This window comes from Paroedura picta, chromosome 7 (genome assembly GCF_049243985.1).
Source record: "Paroedura picta isolate Pp20150507F chromosome 7, Ppicta_v3.0, whole genome shotgun sequence".
NCBI classification, from domain to species: Eukaryota; Metazoa; Chordata; class Lepidosauria; order Squamata; family Gekkonidae; genus Paroedura; species Paroedura picta.
Genome location: NC_135375.1, coordinates 3,860,728 through 3,882,478, shown reverse-complemented (window position 1 = coordinate 3,882,478; position 21,751 = coordinate 3,860,728). Strand labels below are relative to the sequence as shown.

The 21,751-nt window shown below is 50.5% G+C and overlaps 1 protein-coding gene across 3 annotated transcripts in view; it reads left to right on the top strand.

Annotated features, from left to right (window-relative positions):
* Positions 1-21,751, top strand: part of LOC143842002 (maestro heat-like repeat family member 5) — a 48,311-nt gene that overhangs the window by 9,934 nt on the left and 16,626 nt on the right. For all 3 annotated transcript variants that reach the window (XM_077346585.1, XM_077346584.1, XM_077346586.1), the window contains 12 exons: positions 141-290; positions 1,665-1,784; positions 3,803-3,882; positions 4,877-5,012; positions 7,245-7,340; positions 9,052-9,156; positions 9,501-9,636; positions 10,875-10,993; positions 14,593-14,742; positions 16,090-16,244; positions 18,501-18,648; positions 21,213-21,391. In XM_077346585.1, the coding sequence (XP_077202700.1) occupies positions 141-290; positions 1,665-1,784; positions 3,803-3,882; positions 4,877-5,012; positions 7,245-7,340; positions 9,052-9,156; positions 9,501-9,636; positions 10,875-10,993; positions 14,593-14,742; positions 16,090-16,244; positions 18,501-18,648; positions 21,213-21,391 (1,574 nt within the window). The remainder of the gene's footprint in view (positions 1-140; positions 291-1,664; positions 1,785-3,802; positions 3,883-4,876; positions 5,013-7,244; positions 7,341-9,051; positions 9,157-9,500; positions 9,637-10,874; positions 10,994-14,592; positions 14,743-16,089; positions 16,245-18,500; positions 18,649-21,212; positions 21,392-21,751) is intronic.

Here is a 21,751-nt window from a genome sequence, read left to right as displayed (position 1 = left end):
CTTTCCTTGACATTTTCGTCTTCGTGCCTTACTCCTGAACACTCTCAGGGCCTGAGGGTGTCCAGAGGCTGAGTCAAACTGTGCTGTGCTCAATATGCAGCTGAATGGTTTCCCTTTCTGCCCCCTGACATCACCTCCAGGATCAGAAGACCCGTGTTGCAATTCAGGTGCGCATCACCCTGATCCAGTGTTACGGGCACGCGGCCGCTGGGGCACAGACAGAAGACCTGCTCCTGCTGATCGAATTCATCATCTCGGAGATGCTGATACAGTTCCATGCGGGCCACAAGGTACTGCGAAACATCCGGAGAGCCCAGCTGGATCTGGCCAGGGGTCCCTCTAGTGCAGCATACCCAGAGGGCAGCCGGTTCTTCTGGAGGGCCAACCACAAGGCAGAGAGGCCAAGACCTTCCCCTGTTGTGACCTCCTCACTCTGGGTTCCAGAGAATCACTGCTTCTGAATGAGGAGGTTCCCCCAGTCACCAGGGCTACCGGCCACTGATATACGTCTCCTTCCCGAATCTCTCGAATCCCACGGAGAAAATGTTTGCTTCAGAAGGCAGATTCAGTGACATTCTGGCCCCTCGCCTGCAAAACCTGCCATCCCCAGACTCTGCCCCCCAAATCTCCAGGAATTTATCAACTTGGAGCTGGCTACCCTACCTTAAGCCTTTCAAATCATGCTGCGTAGCTAACAATTCAGGTGGGAAAATAATGGGCCTTGTGGGTGTATTATTTCCCCAAACACACGCGCAAAGGTGGCCCCATAAGTGCTTATGACTCCATGGGAGAATAAAACTGTGGGATTAGATCAGGGGTAGTCAAACTGCGGCCCTCCAGATGTCCATGGACTACAATTCCCGGGAGCCCCTGCCAGCATTCGCTGGCAGGGGCTCCTGGGAATTGTAGTCCATGGACATCTGGAGGGCCGCAGTTTGACTACCCCTGGATTAGATACTTGGAAGGTATCTAATCTGGATGACCTACAGGATCCCTGACGAATAATCCGGTAATGTCTGCTTCCGTTTCCCTCCCAGGAGGGAGAGCCCACACGTCTGGAGAAGCGAATTCCCCATGAGCAGCCTCCATTGCTCAGAAGCTCCTCCCAACACCCGGCTGATATCCCCGCCTCCATCATAGGAAAGCTCAGTCCACATTGCAATGACGTTCCTCCATCCCTTCCAAGGTGACCCGGAAGAGTCATGCAGCAATGGCAGTGGAACACTCTGGTATTTGGGCAAAGACTGTGTGGTCCATTTGACGTCTACCCTTTTTGTCCGAAAGCCAGAGTGTCACCTCACCACCACTGACATCATGGCGTCCCTTCCGGGTCACACTGGATGTGGCGTCCCCAACGTGATGAGGTCTCCTTTGGCAGTGACATACGTGCGTTGCTGCAATATTGACCAGACCCCAGTATTTTTCTGGGTAAGGTCCCCCTCCTAGTCAGATCATTGGTGGTGGCCAGTGGGGCCTGGTGGCGAGGGACTCCCCTTCCACTGGAGGGTCTGGCCATTCTAGCTGAGATTGATCTCCGTATTAATTTGGGTCATTCCCCTGGTGGTTTCTTTCCTCCCCCCTCCAGCCTAGTGCCTCCCCCCAGCACCCACTCCTGGAAGGGGGGTCTAACCTCTCCGCACCCTGCTTCTTTCTCCCCCACCCAGGACGAATTGTTGAAGAAAACGTTTATGAAATCTGTGGTGATGGTCAGCAGAGCCCTACAGGAGAGCCAGAGGGAAGAAGTTCTTTGCCCCCGCAAAACAGAAATAGTCCTATGCATTATTGTAAGTCAAAGAGGAGGGGAAAAGCAGGTAGGGGGCTTCTGGGGGAGCGAGTCTCAAGCTTGGGACGTGTTTGGGGTGCGGTCTTGGCATCCCGTCTGCAAGTGGAGCTGGCTGCATGTGGAGGAGGAGCAGGGAATTCAACTCAGCTCGCCAGATTAGAAGGCGTCACTCGTAACCACTACACCAAGCTGGCTCTTTTGCCCAGGGGAACTCTGAGTGGCCAGAGTTAGCATTCCTTCCCCCTCGTTTGCATTGATATGCTTTATGGCCACAGGAGGTACTCTCTCCCCCACTGTGAGAACTCACTCTTATCTGCCGGTGTCCTTGGGCTGCTTCTCAGCTGCAGGAAATTTACTGCTGCCAACAAGTGGCAGGGCAGACTGGATGTCTCCTTAGAAACTGCGCCTTAAAGATCAAAAGCCTTTCCTATGTGAAAGCACCACCTTCCCGCCTTTCCCCCGTGAAACTACCTCCCCCCCCGCCTAAAAGCTGCCCCCCTATATATGACCCCAAGGGGGCTTCTGTGCTTGTCTCTGTCCATGCTCCCCTGTAGCTACCGTGCTTTGTCTCGCATCATCTTATGGAACCTTTCCATAAGGACTGACTTCTTAGCACCACATGTTTCTGGAGCAGCTTAATACGAGGGAGTCTCCTCGAGCAGACTCGCCAACGGTTCATGCCATATGCCCACACAGCAGCAGAGGGAGAGACCAGAGCGCCTTAAAATAGTGGCTGCTCCTTCTGCCAACACACAGGGGCTTTACGCACCGGGATCTTTGTTGCAAATTGGTCACTGAATGAAAAATCGCCATTTAAAATAGTGGAATTCGTCGTTATGCATACCTGCCTTTGTAGTGGAATCCAGTTGCGTTTTGTAGCGTTTCCCACAGCTTCCGGTCTCGGCAGAAAAGGAAGCGCTATTGCCAAGCTCGTCCCGCCCCTGGCCGTCAAGCAGCCAATGGGCAGCCGTTAGCATGCTCCCAAACAGCCCCTTTCCCTTTAAGAAAGGTTTAAAAAAAAAAAAAAAAAAAAACAGACCCATTGTAACGAATCTGTGTAGATTCGTTGCAACGGAGAGACCCATCCAGCTGCCTAATGTGAGCTGTCGTTTGATCGTATGATCGTTGCCACGCTGCCTCGAGTGATAAAAAAAAAATCCCCCCCCCTCTCACGGGCCCGATTTTCGGCTGAATTAATGTGTAAAAAATAAAGGGACTTTATTTCAGCAAACGGGCTTTTATGTGGTTTGTGCTTAGTGACTAAAGGTGAAGGACTGAAGCCAGGGAAGCCTCTAAACAGAAAGAGGCTCGCTGGTGCATTTATCCCCTCTCGCTCGGAGAAAAAAAATGGCGATCGCTTCGCCGGAAGTTTGGAGGACAGGGTCAGGAGGAGGGACTTTGAAGAAACCGCAACAATGTTAACGCACAGGTCTTTTTCGCTAGTGTTGCAGATTGGTTGCAAGAGTGTAGCGCTTTCCGGAGGGTGAATCCACTTTTTGGGATTCCCCTGAAAGCGCTACAAGGAAGCGCTTTTTGCAGATTGGTTTCAGGTGTGTGGCAGATTGTCTACGACGTCGTGCGTTATGGCAAATCAATAGCGTTTCCAATTGGCAACCATTGTGCGATTTTGAAGCCGTGCAAAAAGCCCCACACTGTTCTTCCTGAAGAAACAGGAAGTGGGCAGGAGCCCAGCTTAAACAAAGAGATCCCCCAGGCATGTGCTGAGATCGTTCCACTGCAATCCCAGAGCGACCATAGAAGCCACTAATAAACACACAGATAAAGCTCAGCTGCTAAAATGGCTTAACAACAACCCTTCAAGGCTGACTTCACCAAATAACTTGCTGATTGCAATTCCAACACAAACTGTGGCTCTCCAGGTGTCCATGGACTACAATTACCATGAGCAAGCCCGTTCCTGCAGTATCTCATGGACATCTGGAGAGCTACAGTTTGGCCACCCCTGCCTAAAAGCATTCCTTGGAAGTGACCCTCTGTCTGTGTGTTTTTCCACTGCAGGAAGTGATCGAAGAAGAGCCACAGGGGTCGGTGTGCTTCACGATCCTCCACCTTGCTATGACCACCATTTGCTCCATTACGTACGTACCCAAGGTTTGCTTCTCCTTAGCTCTCCTGGCCAGGCTCCTTGTGCCTTGCAGTGGGAGAAATGCCAGGCGTCCATTGTGAAGAGAGGGTTTCTTTAAGAGTCACGTGAGAGGAACAACCAAAAGGAGGCTGAGGAAAGGATGTAGTTAGAGGGCAGAAGAGCTTCAGGTAGGGTTCCCAGGTGCCCACTTCAAGCCAGACACTTCCTGTAATGGCAGCCCAAGGGAGAAGTATCAGGTGCCCTCTGAGGTTGGCGGGCAGAAGCAAGACCCAAACCATGACCATTTCCGCATGGAGGTGGACAATTCGTGCTGCCTCCTACTTGCAAAAGTGCGATTATAAACCGCACACTTGACCGCTTGCTGATGGGAGACCCCTCCTGCATTGGAGAGCTAGTTTGGTGTAGTAGTTAGGAGTGCGGACTTCTAATCTGGCATGCCGGGTTCGATTCTGCACTCTCCCACATGCAACCAGCTGGGTGACCTTGGGCTCGCCACGGCACTGATCAAGCTGTTCTGACCGAGCAGTGATATCAGGGCTCTCTCAGCCTCACCCACCCCACAGGGTGTCTGTTTATTTTATTTATCATACTTCTATACCGCCCTCCCCGGAGGCTCAGGAGGTTTGTTGTGGGGAGAGGAAAGGGAAGGTGACTGTTAGCCACTTTGAGCCTCCTTCGGGTAGGGAAAAGCAGCATATAAGAACCAACTCTTCTTCTTCTTTAGTAATCTCAGGGCTCTCTCAGCCTCACCTCCCTCACAGGGTGTGGGGAGAGGAAAGGGAAGGCGACTGTAAGCCGCTTCGAGCCTCCTTCTTCTCTTCAAATGGGACCCCTCAGATTTGGCATCTGCTCTTCTGTTTGATAATAAAATATTCAGAGCTGATTCTGTTGAATGGACTGTAGAGGGAAAATGTGTACATACCTGTAGGGGGGGTGTCTTAATATTTCTCCTCCACCACCTCTACCACTGTCTGTTTTATTTGCAGTCTCCTGAAACCTGTGCTGGACTTTGAGGTCAAATCCGACCTTGTCTGCAAGAGCATCAGGAAGGTGTATTCTTTACCAGCTCTAAAAGTGACCAAGCTGAAAGCAGGCAGCCCTACACAACCAACGCAAACTCAGGTGCCTCCCCCTCCCTGCCCGGGGGTTCAAAACTGAAAAACAGGGTCTCTTGGCCAGGAACTAAGTTCAGATTCATAGAATCATAGAATCATAGAATTGGAAGGGACCTCCTGGGTCATCTAGTCCAACCACCTGCACTATGCAGGACACTCACAACCCTCTCGCTCATCCACTGTCACCTGCCACCCCCTTGAACCTTCAGAGAATCAGCCTCTCCGTCAGATGGCTATACAACCTCTGTTTAAAAATTAAAGATTCAGAGAGAGGGTGGTTGGGATGGGACTAATCTCCTTGCAATTGGACACAAAGGATCGCCTGACCTATGTCCGCGGTTTCAGGGCACGGACCCCCAGTGCGTTTTTTTGGGGCACCCTGAGAGCAGTCTTCCAGGTGCCCACCAAGGGCTCGTGGCCCTGTAGCCCAACTGGGCTTCTGACTGGCCCCTGGGAATTTGGTAGGTTGCGCGGACTTCTTAAAAAGCAGCCCAAGATGCTGGTTGGCTTCTTCTAAGAGATGCATAACCTTAGAGATGCTGGCAAGATGGCCTCAGTATTGCAGAAGAGAGAGTCATAGTAAAGTCTAGCGTTGCCAATTTATGAATTAGGAATTTTGTGTAGATTTGGAGGTGGAACCTGGGGGGGCTGAGGTTTTGGAAGGGGATCCCCCGGAATTTCCCTCTGGAATTGGCAACCCTCAGCAGAGGGTCGCCACATTATCCTGGATAATGTGGTCCCTAAACTTTCTCCTGTCCCTAAACTTTCTCCTGTCCTGCTGCATCTTTTTATTATTATTATTATTAGATTTATTTCCCGCCTCTCCCGATAGGCTCAAGGCGGGTTACAACAACTAATCCCATTAAAATTCCCATTAAAATATCAATCTACTAACATGGCGGCTAAAAATCCCATCCCTCCCCCAATTATTAAGAGGTGAAGAGGAAAGGAGAGGGGAGTAGCGTACACTCCAACTCCTAGGGGGGGACCGATGTCCCTGGTTCGCTGACCCCAGCCTCAACCATAGACCTGGTGAAAGAGCTCCATTTTACAGGCTCTGCGGAAAGCTGACAAATCCCGCAGGGCCCGATCTTCCTTCTACTGTTTCAGCTTCTTACTCATAAAAACATAAGTAGAGCCCTGCAGGATCAGACCAGTGGCCCATCCAGTCCAGCATCCTGGCTCACACAGCGGCCAACCAGTTCCTCTGGAGAGCCAATGACAAGGACCAGGCCTGCGCCTGAGTTTGCCTCCTGGCCCTGGAATTCAGAGGATTAGTGCCCCTGAATGTGGAGGATCCCTTGAGTCACAATAGCTCACAGCCATTGACAGACATCTCCTCCCTGAATCAATCTCCTCTCCCCTTTGAAAGCTGCTTGTTCTTTTGGCCACCATTGTTCCCCTCCTCGAATTTCGCACCTCCCCCAAGCAAACACCCCAGCTGCTGTTTCTCGATTCTCCCCCCCTCTCCCTGGAACGCCTGGCCCCAAGGGGGACTGTTTTTGCAGCTTGAGGGCAATGGCCATTTTGCAGGAACTCATTCCCAGCCTGGAGATGCCAGCAGAACTGGTGGGAAGGGGCTCAGTCGAAGCTGCCAATCTGTCCCTGCACCCTCCTTCCCAATGCCAAGAACTCTCCCCTGACCAGGACCCGAGGATCGGGGGCCCAGGGGGTGGCAAAGTGGACCCATCCCCTGCCCTCCCTCTGGAAAGAGCAACAGGGTCTTCCTCTCTGGTTTCTCAACGGTATCTACGTAGCCATCTTCTTTCACCCCACACATTGTTAGGTAAAACTTTGCCTGGTTATTCTCCCTCCCCTCTCCTTTTCTTTTTCCCTTTAGGGCTAGCAGAGAGTATGCACAGCATAGGGATGCCAGCCTCCAGGTGGGGCCTGGGGATCCCCCAGAATTACAGCTCATCTCCAGATTGCAGAGATCAATCCTCCTGGAAGAAAGGGTGGCTTTGGAGGGGGGACTGGGTGGCCTTGGGCCCCACTGAGGTCCCTGTTCTCCCCACACTCCTCCTTCTGCAATGCCTCCCGTTTGCCTCAGGAATGACGGCCCTTTGGCATGTGAGAGCTGTGTCCCGGAGGCTCACCCTTGGGCCTGTCCTGCTTGCAAACGCGTCTGCATATTCCACTGGAATAGAAGCCCTGCTTTCCCCAGCCCTGGCTATGTCTGGCAGACTGATCTTCTCCGTGCCTTGGCTCATGCTAATGGCGTTTTCTTCTCTCCCTTTAGGACTTCTACCAGCAGACGATGAGTGCGTGTAATTCAATGCTCACCAGCCTCCTGTCCGAGATGCCCAACATGGATGGACTTCAAGAAATACTGATAGTAAGGGAACTACTAACTACTATAAGGCATAAGAAAATCATAGTTTCATAGAGTTGGAAGGGGCCGTACAGGCTGTCTAGTCCAACCTCCTGCTTAATCCAGGATAGAACCATAGAGTGGGAAGGGGCCACGCAGGCCATCTAGTCCAGCCCTCGGCTTAATCCAGGATAGAACCATAGAGTTGGAAGGGGCCAGACAGGCATCTAGTCCAACCCTCGGCTTAATGCAGGATAGAACCATAGAGTGGGAAGGGGCCACGCAGGCCATCTAGTCCAACCCTGGGCTTAATCCAGGATAGAACCATAGAGTTGGAAGGGGCCAGACAGGCATCTAGTCCAACCCCCTGCTCAATGCGGGTCCAGCTTAAAGCATCGATTCAATGGCATAGAGCAGGCATGCATGGCCTTTAGGGAGCTGCTTAGGTGGCCTACCTGGGGATTCCCTGGGCAGAGCCCAAGGAGAGGACCATCCATCAAGGCCACCTCCCAAAGTGGCTGTTTTCTTGGGGTGAGCTGTTCTCTGCTCCCTGGAGGTCAGGGGAGAAACTCTAGATCAGCCTTTCTCTACTTTCTAACCATTGAGAGAGCCCTGAAACATCCTTCAGGCTTCGACAAACCCCAGGAGGGGTCTGCGATCGTGCAGAATACGATTGGGAAGCAGAGCTGTGGACACGCCCACTCGGGGGCCCACCCCTCCCCACCCCCTCCGGGCCCATCATTGGCCATTTGGGGAGTGGGGAGCAGACTGGCATGACCATCTGTGGTCATATCACTTGAGGAAATGTTTAACAAATTTAAAATATGTGTACAAAATCCATCACCTCCCAGCCCTTCAGAAAACCCTTCCAGGACTGTTCCATGAAACCCGGGTTGAGGAAGCCTTCTCTAGGAGGGAGGGAGGGAGCTCAGAGGCACCCGCAGCAAGGCACCTGCCCAGAGCGAGGAACAAGCCAGCCTGAGCAGGAGTGGAGGAGCTCTCCAGTGGGGAGAGGACCAGCCCATCGAGAAAGGAGGACCACTCAGTGGGAGGGGAGAGCTGGGGAGGATGGGGACCTCCGAGGGGTACGGTGCCGTGGACCCCACGCCAAACACCCATTAATCTCTGCTCTCTGGCAAGGAGCCATCCTTCCACTTTAGACCCCCAGAATTCTGCTCTGTGGGTCTTCCGGGTACCATTGGGCTCAAACGTTGTCCTTTGAGAGCCAGTTTGGTGTAGTGGTTAGGAGTGTGGACTTCTAATCTGGCATGCCGGGTTCGATTCTGTGCTCCCCCACATGCAGCCAACTGGATGACCTTGGGCTCACCACAGCACTAATAAGGCTGTTCTGACCAGGCAGTGATATCAGGGCTCTCTCAGCCTCACCCACCTCACAGGGTGCCTGTTGTAGGGAGAGGAAGGGAAGGAGACTGTAAGCCGCTTTGAGACTCCTTCGGGTAGAGAAAAGCGGCATCTAAGAACCAACTCTTCTTCTTCTTCAGTAATATCAGGGCTCTCTCAGCCTCACCCACCCCACAGGGTGTCTGTTGTCGGGAGAGGAATGGGAAGGTGATTGGAAGCCGCTTTGAGCCTCCTTTGGGGAGAGAAAAGCAGCATCTAAGAACCAACTCTTCTTCTTCCTCTTTCCAAACTGGCCCTTCTGTGAGTGGTCCTTGAACGGAGACTTTGGCGTTCCGGTTTTGCCTTCTGTCTCCAGCGTGTTCTTTCTTCACAGCACACCAACAGCTGGATGGAATCGGAGAAGACCTACGAGCGGGAAAGAGCCGTGAGGAGCACCATCCATGTGCTGAAGTTTGCCGCCGAACACCTCGATTTTGACGTGAGCATCCTTGGGAGCGGAAGAGCCCGTCCGAAGGGGCACATCCCCCTTGACCGAAAGGCCGGGCATGCTGTTTGATCCCCCAAAGCCACTCCAGGTGCTGTTAATGTTTCAGGTGCTGCTACAACAGTGATGCTTACAGATCAAAATGTAGCTCATGCGTTGCAGCATAAGAAATGGGGGCTGCACAGCACATGGTGCTCCAGAGTCTCTGCGTGTGCCTTTGAGGGGGAAGTGGAGGGGGGGAGTCTTCTCTCTGGGCCAGGGAGGCAGCCTTGGGCCCTGCAGAAGGAAAGCACGGCAGGCTTCCTGGGGGCCCCTTCCCACCTCCCTCTCCCTTTCAGGTCTCGCAGGAATTTTCCTTGCTTGGCCAGCTGGTGGCGGTGTTGGGCATGCGGACCATGGACAGCGTGAAGGAGATCGGCTTGCAGGCGGCCGAAGCGATATACCACCTCCACTACCTGACCATGAGCAAAATGGGTGAGGGGCATGCTGGGAAATCTGAAAGCCGCCTGCTCAAAGCTCATCTTTATTTATTCGTTCATTGCTGAAATGTTGATTCCATCCTCTCCCGGCAGACTCAGGGGGGGGGGGGGGTCACAGCGCTATTAAAATCCCATAGAATTCTTAGAAGCCGGATGAAATCTAGTTTGAATTAAAATTTCCAGCAGCAGACAACTGATGGCCAACAAAACAACCACACTCTTTTCTGCCTCCTGCTGGGACAAAACTGATCCTGGCCACCAGATGCTTGTGCATTTTGTCCCTTCTGGCAGGATCGGAGGGCACCCCCCCCCCAACAGACCCTCCCTATGTGTGATAAAGCCCCTTCCCAATTCATATATATATTAATTAAAGATCTCCTCCTTTTCCCAATTCCTCAGGGCAGCTAAGGAATTGTAATTGTAGAATCATTGTAGTGTAGTATCAGAGTTGGATCAGCCTGAGGCATCTGGGATAAATATCTGTCCAGCCAGTGTTTGAAGACCACCAGTGAGGGGGAGCTCCCTGCCTCCTTAGGCAGCCCCTTCCTCTGCTGAACTAGACTCCTAGAATCCTAGAGTGGGAAGGGGCCATGGAGGCCATCTAGTCCCACCCCTTGCTCAGTGCAGGATCAGCCTCAAGCATCCAGGAGAAGGATCTGTCCAGCCGCTGTTTGAAGACCGCCAGTGAGGGGGAGCTCCCTGCCTCCTTAGGCAGCCCCTTCCTCTGCTGAACTAGACTCCTAGAATCCTAGAGTGGGAAGGGGCCATGGAGGCCATCTAGTCCCACCCCTTGCTCAGTGCAGGATCAGCCTCAAGCATCCAGGAGAAGGATCTGTCCAGCCGCTGCTTGAAGACGGCCAGTGAGGGGGAGCTCCCCACCTCCTTAGGCAGCCCCTTCCCCTGCTGAACTAGACTCCTAGAATCCTAGAGTTGGAAGGGGCCATGCAGGCCATCCAGTCCCACCCCTTGCTCAGTGCAGGATCAGCCTCAAGCATCCAGGAGAAGGATCTGTCCAGCCGCTGCTTGAAGACGGCCAGTGAGGGGGAGCTCCCCACCTCCTTAGGCAGCCCCTTCCACTGCTGAACTAAACTCACAGAATCCTAGAGTGGGAAGGGGCCACCCAGGCCAACCAGTCCCACCCACACTCAATGCAAAATCAGCCTGAAGTGGGGAACAGCCAGCGGGTGGGACGAAACTAATGATGTCTTTTCCTTCCTGAAACTTTCTGATTAGTTAAGGAGATGGAGAAGAGACACAAGAACAAGAAGGGGAATATTGTGAAATGGATGCGCGAAGATTTTTTCATTTCTGGCCCTTCCGTCTTTTACAACAACATCTCTAAAGTGGCAAAGGTACTTCCCAAGACTCTGTCCTATCGGGCGAACCCTTTGTTTGATGACTTTGGAGTCGCAGGAGGGTCTTTTTAGCCATTTTGGGGTTTAATTGGGCTAGGCTTTGATGGGGTATTATCCTGTCATCCGCCTTAAGTCCCAGGAGGAAGGCAGACTATAAATTTAATAATAATAATAATAGAATAATCCTAAAAATAATCTCCCTCCCTGGCCTCTTCGTCTCCCGCCATCTTTCCAATTGCTTCCCATGGGTGTTCCACTAAAACCACAGTCCAGAAGACCATGGGGCAAGTTCCCCTTTGGGTTTCCCTCTGGGAAACTTGCCCCATAACCTTCTGGACTGCGTTTTTAGTGGGACACCCATGGGAAGCTATTCAAATTGAGCATGCTTGGGAAAGGTTCATCTCTGGAAGAGAGTGCTAGAGGAACTTTCCCCAAACATGTTCAGTTTGAATGTCCAGGGCAGAGTCTGCACTTACTTTCCTTATTCCATTGTCAATCCTGTTGAATTCAGATCGCTTTTAACTCGGGTCTTCCTCTCCCCCCCTCCCCATTGAAACAGGAAAGTCTTCTGCACATGGTTAGGGTAGTTCAGAAGGGGGGGAGCCAAGCCTCTTTCTTTCTTTTCTTGAAGGGGGGGGGGTGAGCCAGGCAGGGAGCCTCTTTCTTTTCTTGGAGGGGTGGGGGAGAAGATCGAAAAAGGCAGAGGAGGGAGGAAAAATCCAGAACCGACAGAAGTTGAGAGAAATTAGGGGCTTCTCCTTTAAGGCAAGCTTGTCACATGACCAGGTGTGGCCTATCAGAGGTTCTCTACCACGGAGCTTGGTTTCCCAATCCGGATTTTAAAATATATTGAGCATTAAAAGCACTCCAAGATATTGCACAATAAGTGTAGGGTCACTCTGGATCAATCCTTCTTGCTGCAGAAGGAAAATTTAAATCGTCCAAAATCCAAATGGAAATCACATTCTGTGTAGAGGGCAGGGACTGAATCGATCTGGGGTTGGAATAAAAGCTCCGTGCAGTTTACACCCAGGTAAATTCTTTGAAGGTGTAGCCAGCTTTTGCCCCCCACCCCACAGGATTTCCCAAGCCCAAAATTCACAGGTGGTTTCCCTGCCTCTGCTTCGCCACCCTGGAATTCTTCTTTGTGGTCTCCCATCCATGTGTTAGCCAAGGTGGACCCTCTTGAGTTTCCGAGGTCTCATGAGACCAGGCTAGCCGGGGCCAGGAATAACAAAAGAGGAGCCCTGTTGGATCAGGCCAGGGGACGAGTCAGTCCAACACTCAGGGTCTCACAGGGGCCAGAACCCAGGGGCCTCTGGGAAGTCCACCAGCAGGGCCAGAACTCCAGAACCCCCCCCCCATACAGTGATGCCCAAATACCAAGAGGACAGGGTTGCCAGTCAGCAGGTGGGCCCTGGAGATCTCCTGGGATTATACCTCCAGGCAACGGAGATCAGTTTGCCTGGAAATAACGGAAACTTAGGAAGGTGGATTCTATGGCCTTCTACCTAGTCGAAGTCCCTCTGCTCCGTACTGCGTTCTCCTCATGTTCTTCCACAAAATCTCCAGGTGTGCGCCAACTGGGAGCTGGCAAACCTAGCCATTCAGGTCAAAGCCATTCACGCACACATTCAGACATGCTTTCTCATCCAGGATTTCACGAAACCCTGAGGTTTCCTGAAGGGCTTCCCAAATGGGTGCGAGTTAAGTAATTTTGAATATAGTTACAAAGATGTGTTAAACATTTATTGGGTGATATGGCCATATGCAGTCATGTTGACCTGCCCCGCCTCCCATATTGGCCAGTGATGAGCCTGGATGTAGAGGGAAGAGGAGGGGCCCTGGGTGGGCGTGTCCAACAGCTCTGCTTCCCAACCATGTTCTGGATGGATGGATGGATGCAGAGAGAGAGAGAGAGAGAGAGAGAGAGGAGAGAGAGAGAGAGAGAGAGAGAGAGAGAGGATGGGTGGGTGGGTGGGTGGGTGGGTGGGTGGGGGGATAACAGATCACAGATGACAGAGAGCTATACAGACAGATAGTCAGACCCTGCCTACTATTAACTATTAGAAATATTGGGGGTCATTCATAGTGTTGCATAATGCTACAGCCCTGAAAAGTCTTCAGATGTGGCTGCTCCGATAATTTCAGGAGCATTGCCAGGTTAGTCTGCCATAGAAGAGCTCAATTCAGGTCTAGTAGAACCTTAGAAACCAATGGCATTTTCTAGGGTCCATGGTGTGGCCAAACTGAGGGCCATTTCGCACGGCTTCAAAGTAGCAGAATGGTTGCTATTTGGAAACGCTACTAATTTGCCATAACCCACGACGTCGTAGACAATCTGCAACAATCCTGAAACCAATCAGCAAAAAGCGCTTCGTTGTGGCGCTTTCAGGGGAATCCAGAAAAGTGGATTCACCCTCCGGATAGCGATACACTCCTGCAACCAATCTGCAACAGTAGCGCTAAAGACCTGTGCGTTACCATTGTTGCTGGTTCTTCAAAGTCCCTCCCCCTGGCTCTCTCCTCCAAACCTCCGGCGAAGCGATCGCCATTTTTTTTTCTCCGAGCGAGCGGGGATAAACGCACCGGCGAGCCTCTTTCTGTTTAGAGGCTTCCCTGGCTTCAGTCCTTCACCTTTAGTCACTAAGCACAAACCACTGAAAAGCCCGTTTGCTGAAATAAAGTCCCTTTATTTTTTACAAATAAATTCAGCCGAAAATCGGGACCGTGAGGGGGGGGGGGATTTTTTTTTTATCACTCGAGGCAGCGTGCAAACGATCATACAATCAAACGACAGCTCACATTAGGCAGCTGGATGGGTCTCTCCGTAGCAACGAATCTACCTAGATTCGTTGCTATGGGTCGTTTGTTTTTTTAAAAAACCTTTCTTAAAGGGAAAGGGGCTGTTTGGGAGCATGCTAACGGCTGCCCATTGGCTGCTTGACGGCCAGGGGCGGGACGAGCTTGGCAATAGCGCTTCCTTTCTAGCGATTTCTGCCGAGACCGGAAGCCTGTGGGAAACGCTAAAAAACGCAACTGATTCCACTACAAAGGCAGGTATGCATAACGACGAATTCCACTATTTTAAATGGCGATTTTTCATTCCGCAAACAATTTGCAACAAAGATCCCTGTGCGAAAAGGCCCTGTGGCTCTCCAGATGTCCATGGACTACGTTTCCCATGAGCTCCTGCCAGTACTGGGAATTGTAGTCCACGGACATCTGGGGAGCGCCAGTTTGGCCACCCCTGGAAAGCTTATTGGACGTCTGACAAAGAGCTTAAATTTTATCAGTTACTGGACCCAAATCTAACATTCATATCATGTATTTAAGCTGCTATACCGAAAGCGCAGCTATGTGAATCTGTCCTCCTATATTTGTGGATGGTTCCTGCAAAGGCCAGTCGGCCTCTGACAAAATCATCTCTTGTCCAGGACAGCTGCATAAAAGTTAGTTCCCCCTCAGGGTGCTGCAGGGCTCCTGCTTGGTCTCGCTGCTCTTCCGGTTTTCCATCCCACTCGGTGTCGCCATGAACAGCCGGGGCGAGCAGCAGGTCCAAGAAAAACCACCTTTTTGCTTTCTCTCTGTGTCAGGCTTTCGGGGAGCACCTCAGCCCCAATCAGGTCACAGAACTGGTGCTCAAAATCATCGGCAACCTGATGCACGAAGACAGACTCATCTCTCAGGCTGCATCGGCGCTGCTGAGCTCCTTCCTGGAAGAGTGCGGGATGGATGTGGAAGATGTGAGGAACAAGAGGAAAGGGGGGGGGGGCTTGTCTGGTAATTGTGGACAGAAAAGGGGGGGGTCCTGCCTCCTTCACATAGGAGCTCGGGAAGCTGCCCTGCACTGAATTTTAAATCCCTATGGGTAAGAAAGGTGGGCTATTAAGGAAGAAGAAGAGTTGGTTCTTATAGAGGCTGGAGAGCCATCTGACGGAGAGGCTGATTCTGTGAAGGCTCAAGGGGGTGGCAGGGGACAGTGGAGGAGCGATTGGGATGTGAGTGTCCTGCACAGTGCAGGGGGTTGGACTAGGTGACCCAGGAGGTCCCTTCCAACTCTATGATTCTATGATTCTATGGTTCTATATGCCACCTTTCCCAAAGCGGCTTACATTCACCTTCCCTTTCCTCTCCCCACAACAGACACCCTGTGAGGGAGGTGAGGCTGAGAGAGCCCTGAGATTACTGAAGAAGAGTTGGTTCTTATATGCCCCTTTTCTCTGCCCGGAGGAGTCTCAAAGTGGCTTCTAGTTGCCTTTCCTTTCCTCTCCCCATAACAGACACCCTGTGAGGGAGGAGAGGCTGAGAGAGTCCTGAGATTACTGAAGAAGAAGAAGAAGAGCTGGTTCTTAGATGCCACTTTTCTCTACCCAAAGGAGGCTCAAAGCAGCTTCCAATCACGTTCCCTTTCCTCTCCCCACAACAGACACCCTGTGAGGGAGGAGAGGCTGAGAGAGTCCTGAGATTACTGAAGAAGAAGAAGAGTTGGTTCTTATATGCACCTTTTCTCTGCCCGAAGGAGGCTCAAAGTGGCTTCTAGTTGCCTTTCCTTTCCTCTCCCCGTAACAGACACCCTGTGAGGTGGAAGGCTGAGAGAGCCCTGAGATTACTACTTGGTCAGAACAGCTTTCATTTAAGAAAAGCTGGATTTTTGTACCCCACTTTTCACTTCCCAAAGGAGTTCGAAAGTGGCTTACAAATACCTTTTCCTTCCTCTCCCCACACCAGGGGTAGGTGGGGCTGAGAGAACCCTAAGGGAAACTGCTGTGCAAGAACAGCCCTAAAAGAACTGGGACTAGCCCAAGGTCACCCAGATAGCTGCATGTGGAGGCGTGGATTCTAATAGGCACCTCCAGATTGCAGTCTGCCACTCTTAACCATGCTGGCTCTCTCAGTAAAGAAAGTCAACAAATACATACCAATAAATATGAAAATAAATGCCACTTAAGATTCCAGATGGCCTCTCTTACCCAAGCAACGGATCTTCCCTTTCAGGGGAGAGCGGACTAAAAATAAAACTGGCTGGTGGAAGCCAGTCAGAAGTGGGGACGCAGGCAGGTTCCCCTCACGCTCACCTTTCCGTCCTGCAGCTGCCCTTGATTGTCAAGGACATTTACACCCGACTCTCCACCATCCATGATGCCGTGACCAAAGAGGAGACCATGAAGGCCATGTGCTCCCTGGCTTCCAAGCGTGTCAATGGAGTCGTCGATTGCCTTCTGGAAGTTTCCACTGAATGTGACAAGTAGGTGGACCAGCTATTTCGGAGGGGTTGTTGGGTTGGGAAATTCCTGTTGACCGCCACAGTCTGAAGGAGGACGACGTCTTCCAGAGCCAAGTTCCCCTCTTGGTTCAGTTGGTTGATCCGTTGACTAGAGAGGGGAGCAGCGAAACATAAAGCCATTTTGAGGCAGTCCCTCTGCTTGCTCTGTTTAGCCTGGAGAGAAGATGACTAAGAGGTGATATCAGAACCATCTTCAACTACTTGAGGGGCTGTCCTAGAGAAGATGGAGCACAGTTGTTTTCTGTTGCTCCAGACGCAGGGGTAGTCAAACTGCGGCCCTCCAGATGTCCGTGGACTACAATTCCCAGGAGCCCCTGCCAGCTAATGCTGGCAGGGGGCTCCTGGGAATTGTAGTCCACGGACATCTGGAGGGCCGCAGTTTGACTACCCCTGCTCCAGAGGGATGGACCAGAATCAATGGGATGAAATAAATGTATTATTTATTTACTTTATTTATTTATATTTATATACCGCTCTCCCTGAAGGCTCAGGGCGGTTTACAGGAAACAGGAAAAAGATACAGATAACAGATCCAAATGATTTGGATGAGGGATTAGAGGGGATCCTTATTAAACTGGCAGACGATACTAAACTGGGTCGCAAACACAACTGAAGACAGCAAGAGAATACAGGATGATCTTGATAGGCTCGAGAAGTGGGCTAAACGGAATAAAATGAAGCTCAATAGGGACAAAGGTAAAGTTCTGCATTCAGGTAGGAAAAACCAAATACACCAATATAGGATGGGGGAGACTTGTCTTGGCAGTAGCATGTGCGAAAAGGATCTAGGAGTCTTAGTAGACCATACACTGAACATGAGTCAGCAGTGTGACTCAGTGGCTAAAAAGGCAAATGGGATTTTGGGCTGTATCAAATGGAGCATCGTGTCCAGATCACGGGAGGTGGTGGTACCGCTTTACTCTGCTCTGGTTCGGCCTCATTTGGAGTCCTGTGTTCAGCAGAACTGGACTGTCCTCTGTGCTGAACACAAATGGACAGTTTACCTCCCCTCCCCCGCATAGTATTGGTCCTAGTAATGCTATTCTGAACTCTGATCCAATCCATATTATCCCAGAGTGTCTATGAAGCTGTCATAGGCCAAATCCAATCTCCCAGTATTTCAAATTGTTCCTTTATTGAAAAGCCAGTTTGATGTACTGGTTAGGACTTCTAATCTGGCGAGCCAGGCTTGATTCCCTGCTCCTCCTCCACATGCAGCGAGCTGGGTAACCTTGGGCTACTCACAGTCCTGATAGAGCTGTTCTGAGCAGGCAGTAATAGTAGGGCTTTCTCAGCCTCAACTCCCACACAGGGTGTCTGTTGTGGGGAGAGGAAAGGAAAGGTGAGAGAGGTGTCTGTTGTGGGGAGGGGAAAGGGAAGGCAATTGGAAGCCTCTTCTTCTTCTTCTTCTTCTTCTTCTTCTTCTTCTTCTTCCCAGCTGCTGCTTGAAGACCGCCAGTGAGGGTCTGCCCCTTCTTAGGCAGCCCATTCCCCTGCTGAACTACTCTGTCAATTCCCCCTTCCCAATATCTAGCCGGTACCATTCTATATGTAGTTTAAAGCCATAACTGTGGCTCCTGTCCGCTGCTGCTAACAGGAACCTTTCCCTGGCCTCTTCTAAGTGACAGCATTTCAGATACTTCAAGAGAGCTATACAGCCCCCCTCTCAACTTCCTCTTCTCCGGGCTGAACCTCCCCAAGTACCTCAGTCTTTCCCCCTAGGGGTTGGCCCCCAGGAAGCCCCAGATCATCCTCCCCCCCTCTCCATTTTGTCCACATCCTTCTTGAAGTGAGGCCTCCAGAACTGCACCCAGGACTTCAGGTGGGGTCTGACCAGTGCCTTATACAATGGGACTATGACCTCTTGGGATTTTGATGTGATGCCCCTGTTGATACAGCCCAAGACTGCATTGGCCTTTTTTGCCACCAAATCATACTCTCTGCTTTTATTTAGCTTACAATTCACAAGTACCCCAAGATCTCATTCACAAACACTGCTATTGTGCAAGATATGCTGGTGTAATATTGAATCGACCGCTAGGGGGAGCAGGATACTTGCAGTAAAGGCGGGGAGGAAACATTAAAGAAACAGGAACTTATAAGCAAGGAAAAATAAGAAGGCAAAATTTGCTATAGCTCTCAGCTAGTTCAAGCAGAACAACAGGGAATTTTCAACAGACTGTGTTTTCTTTCTTGCTCTGTTTCAAAAAACTGCAGCAATGCCATGGAGCTGTGGAAAGCCTTAGTTTCTGATCCTTATTCCAACGCCAAGCTCGTGAGACCGCTGCTGAAACGGTTGCAGGATGAAGACCCCCTCTCAGAAAACTGTAACAGGCGTAACAGCAAGTCCCACATGCCTTTAGCGGTACAAAACTACTCCAAAATGGCTTCTGTGTTCCTTAGGGTCGCCAGCTCCGGGTTGGGAAATCCCTAGAGATCTGAGGGCAGGGGAGCTGGGGCAGGTAATGTTTTGGAGGGGGCAGGGATGTCAGTGTGGGTATAATTCCAACACCATAGGGGGGGAAACTGCCTAAAACAGGGCAATTTTAGATGCAATAAACCAACTTGCTTGCTGTCTGCTTCTTAATCTTCTTTTGCTTGCATTGACACACAAAACAATTCTTTCTGCCAGATCGCTTTCATCAGTTGTGGTCTAAGCAAAAAAATTTTTACAATCCTTAACTAGTAACAGAAGGCCTTTAGGTAATAATTCTAGTACAAAAATGTATTTATCATTATCTTACAATATATAAAGCACTCACCAGAGTAAAGAAGACTTAATATCAATCACAAAACAATTTGGGTCCAACGGCAATTTAAGACCTGGGTGAGGAGTTGTGCATTCACACGAAACTTCACGCCTTGCACAAATCTTTGTTGGCCTAGGAGGCGCCATTGGACTCAACTTTTGTTGTGCTACTTCAGACCGACACAGCAACCCACTTGAATGAATATGAATCAATAAGTATTAAAGAGTACATTCCGCTTTGTACAATACATTTTGGCACCATTATTTGAAAGTAAATGAACTTTTAAAGATTCTCAAAATTCGAAGAGGATTATGTTCTCTTACCTGAAAAGAAGAGGCAACCATCCATCCAGAAAAATAATTTATGCTGCAAAACCGATAAAGGCTTCCCAAGTAAAGGTGGCATCAGCAGCCAAGGAGAATTGTTACCTGTAAGCCTTTTGTTCCTGGAAACTGTAAAAAGAAATTTGCGTTGACCAAAGCTGATGAAAGCTGTTTGACAGAAACAATTTTTTTTTGTGTCGCTATAACCAAAATAAGAGCCTCTTGTGGTGCAGAGTGGTAAGGCAGCAGACATTCAGTCTGAAAGCTCTGCCCATGAGGCTGGGAGTTCGATCCCAGCAGCCGGCTCAAGGTTGACTCTGCCTTCCATCCTTCCGAGGTCGGTAAAATGAGTATCCAGCTTGCTGGGGGGTAAACGGTAATGACTGGGGAAGGCACTGGCAAACCACCCCGTATTGAGTCTGCCATGAAAACGCTAGAGGGCGTCACCCCAAGGGTCATACATGACCCGGTGCTTGCACAGGGGGTATCTTTACCTTTATAACCAAAATAAAATTAAGGGCATTTCTGCACCCTTTAAATGTAGTGAAATGCTTACCTTAAGTAGTCATCGTATTCCGGCCCCTCCATATGACATTGCCAACATCCAGCGTCTGAGCAGTAACCAGCTCGCTATATCCTCCATTTTAAAGCGCGAGTTCAGGAATCCCATAAAGTAGATTCCCCAACCTATTTAGCGCTAGCCAAGGGACAGCAACCAGCAGGCGACCAGCAGAGGGAAAGCACCCACCTCCTTCTCCCTTTTTCCCAGGGATGGGAATTTCTTTTTTAAAATGGTTAACTTACTGGAGCAACAAATAGGCGGACAAGCGTGCAGGCGATGCCATAAATAAAAGATTTTTTTTCAAAGTCGTAATACAAAGAGTGCCTCTCTAAAATTGTTCCCCCAATCAAAAATGAGATTAATTTTTAAAAGTATCAAGGGACTTGTGATCCTATAAGGCAGGGGTAGTCAAACTGCGGCCCTCCAGATGTCCATGGACTACAATTCCCAGGAGCCCTTGCCAGCATTCGCCAGCGAATGCTGGCAAGGGCTCCTGGGAATTGTAGTCCATGGACATCTGGAGGGCCGCAGTTTGACTACCCCTGCTATAAGGCATGGCGTTCAAAAAGCACTATGCCTCTATAATTCTATACATAGGCGTTTCAACGGAGAAGTATGAATTTTAAAAAATAGTGGGCATTGCCAGACCTTTAAAACTTGGAGAAAGGGGATTGGTTGCCTGGATTGATTGACAGGCGAAGCGAGTCGCATACAAGGCGCATTGCTTTTTTCTGCCATTTCCCTCAGTAGATGTGGAGGGTGAGATGTGTGAAAAGAAGGCAGACAAAGGCAAGACAGCAGAAAAGGTGAGGAGAGGCCAGGAGGCACAATATGAATTAACGCTACAACATTCATCTGGCATAACGCTGTTTTTGCCGATGTGCGGAAATTGCCTAAAAAGAAGACAGCCAGCAAGTTTGCTCATTGCATCTAAAATTGTCCTGTTTTAGACACAGTTTTTTTCCTACTGTATTGGTAATTTTCCCCTGTGTCTTTTGCCTTGTTGTTGTAATTATGCTTTGTAATGGCCTTTGGCTATATACAATAAACATTTTCGTATCGTGTTTTCGTAGTGGAGGTATGATGCATAATGCCTTAGCAGTCGTCCTCCAGAGTAGCCATTTTCTCCAGGGGAACTGGTCTCTGTTGTCTGGAGAAGGCTGCCAGCTCCAACTGCCTGGGAAATTTAAGAGTGGCGACCGTGGGCAGCGGTGTTTGGGGAGGAGAGGGGAGGGGCTGCTGGGCAGATTCTTTGGTTCTTGAATCCATTTCTCTTTCTCCTCCCCCCCCCCAGGCCACCAATGCCTTGCGCTGGATCCTGACCCTGCCCGACGCTGTTGAAGTTGTCCAGGGAAAATTCCCACACTTGCTGATAGCGCTGGTGACTCAAATCTATTACACCCTTGGGTCAAGCAGGAAAGGATCCAGGAAGTCGAATACTTCTGAGGCCTCAGAACCACCCGGAGCATTGAAGTAAGAAGCCAAGATCGGAGATGGGCCCGGTTCTGCCCTCCAATGAGACAGGGATGGCTCTCACCAGTCCTTCAGCTACATGCTGCTCGCTTCTCCCCACAATGGCAGCTTACGTCTTTTGCCCCTCCTTCATTTTATCTTCACAACAACCCTATGAGGTAGGCTAGGTGGAGAGCATGCAATGGGCCCAAGAACATCCACTGAGATTTCACAACATGGGATTCAAACTTTGCCCTCCTGGATCCTGTCTGCGCCGGAGCAGTGAAGTAGCACATGTAGATTAGGAACTTCCTGGTCTTTTTCAAACACTTTCAAACACTCTCCTCCTGTGTCCTCATTGGCTCCTGCTCCTTTGAGCAC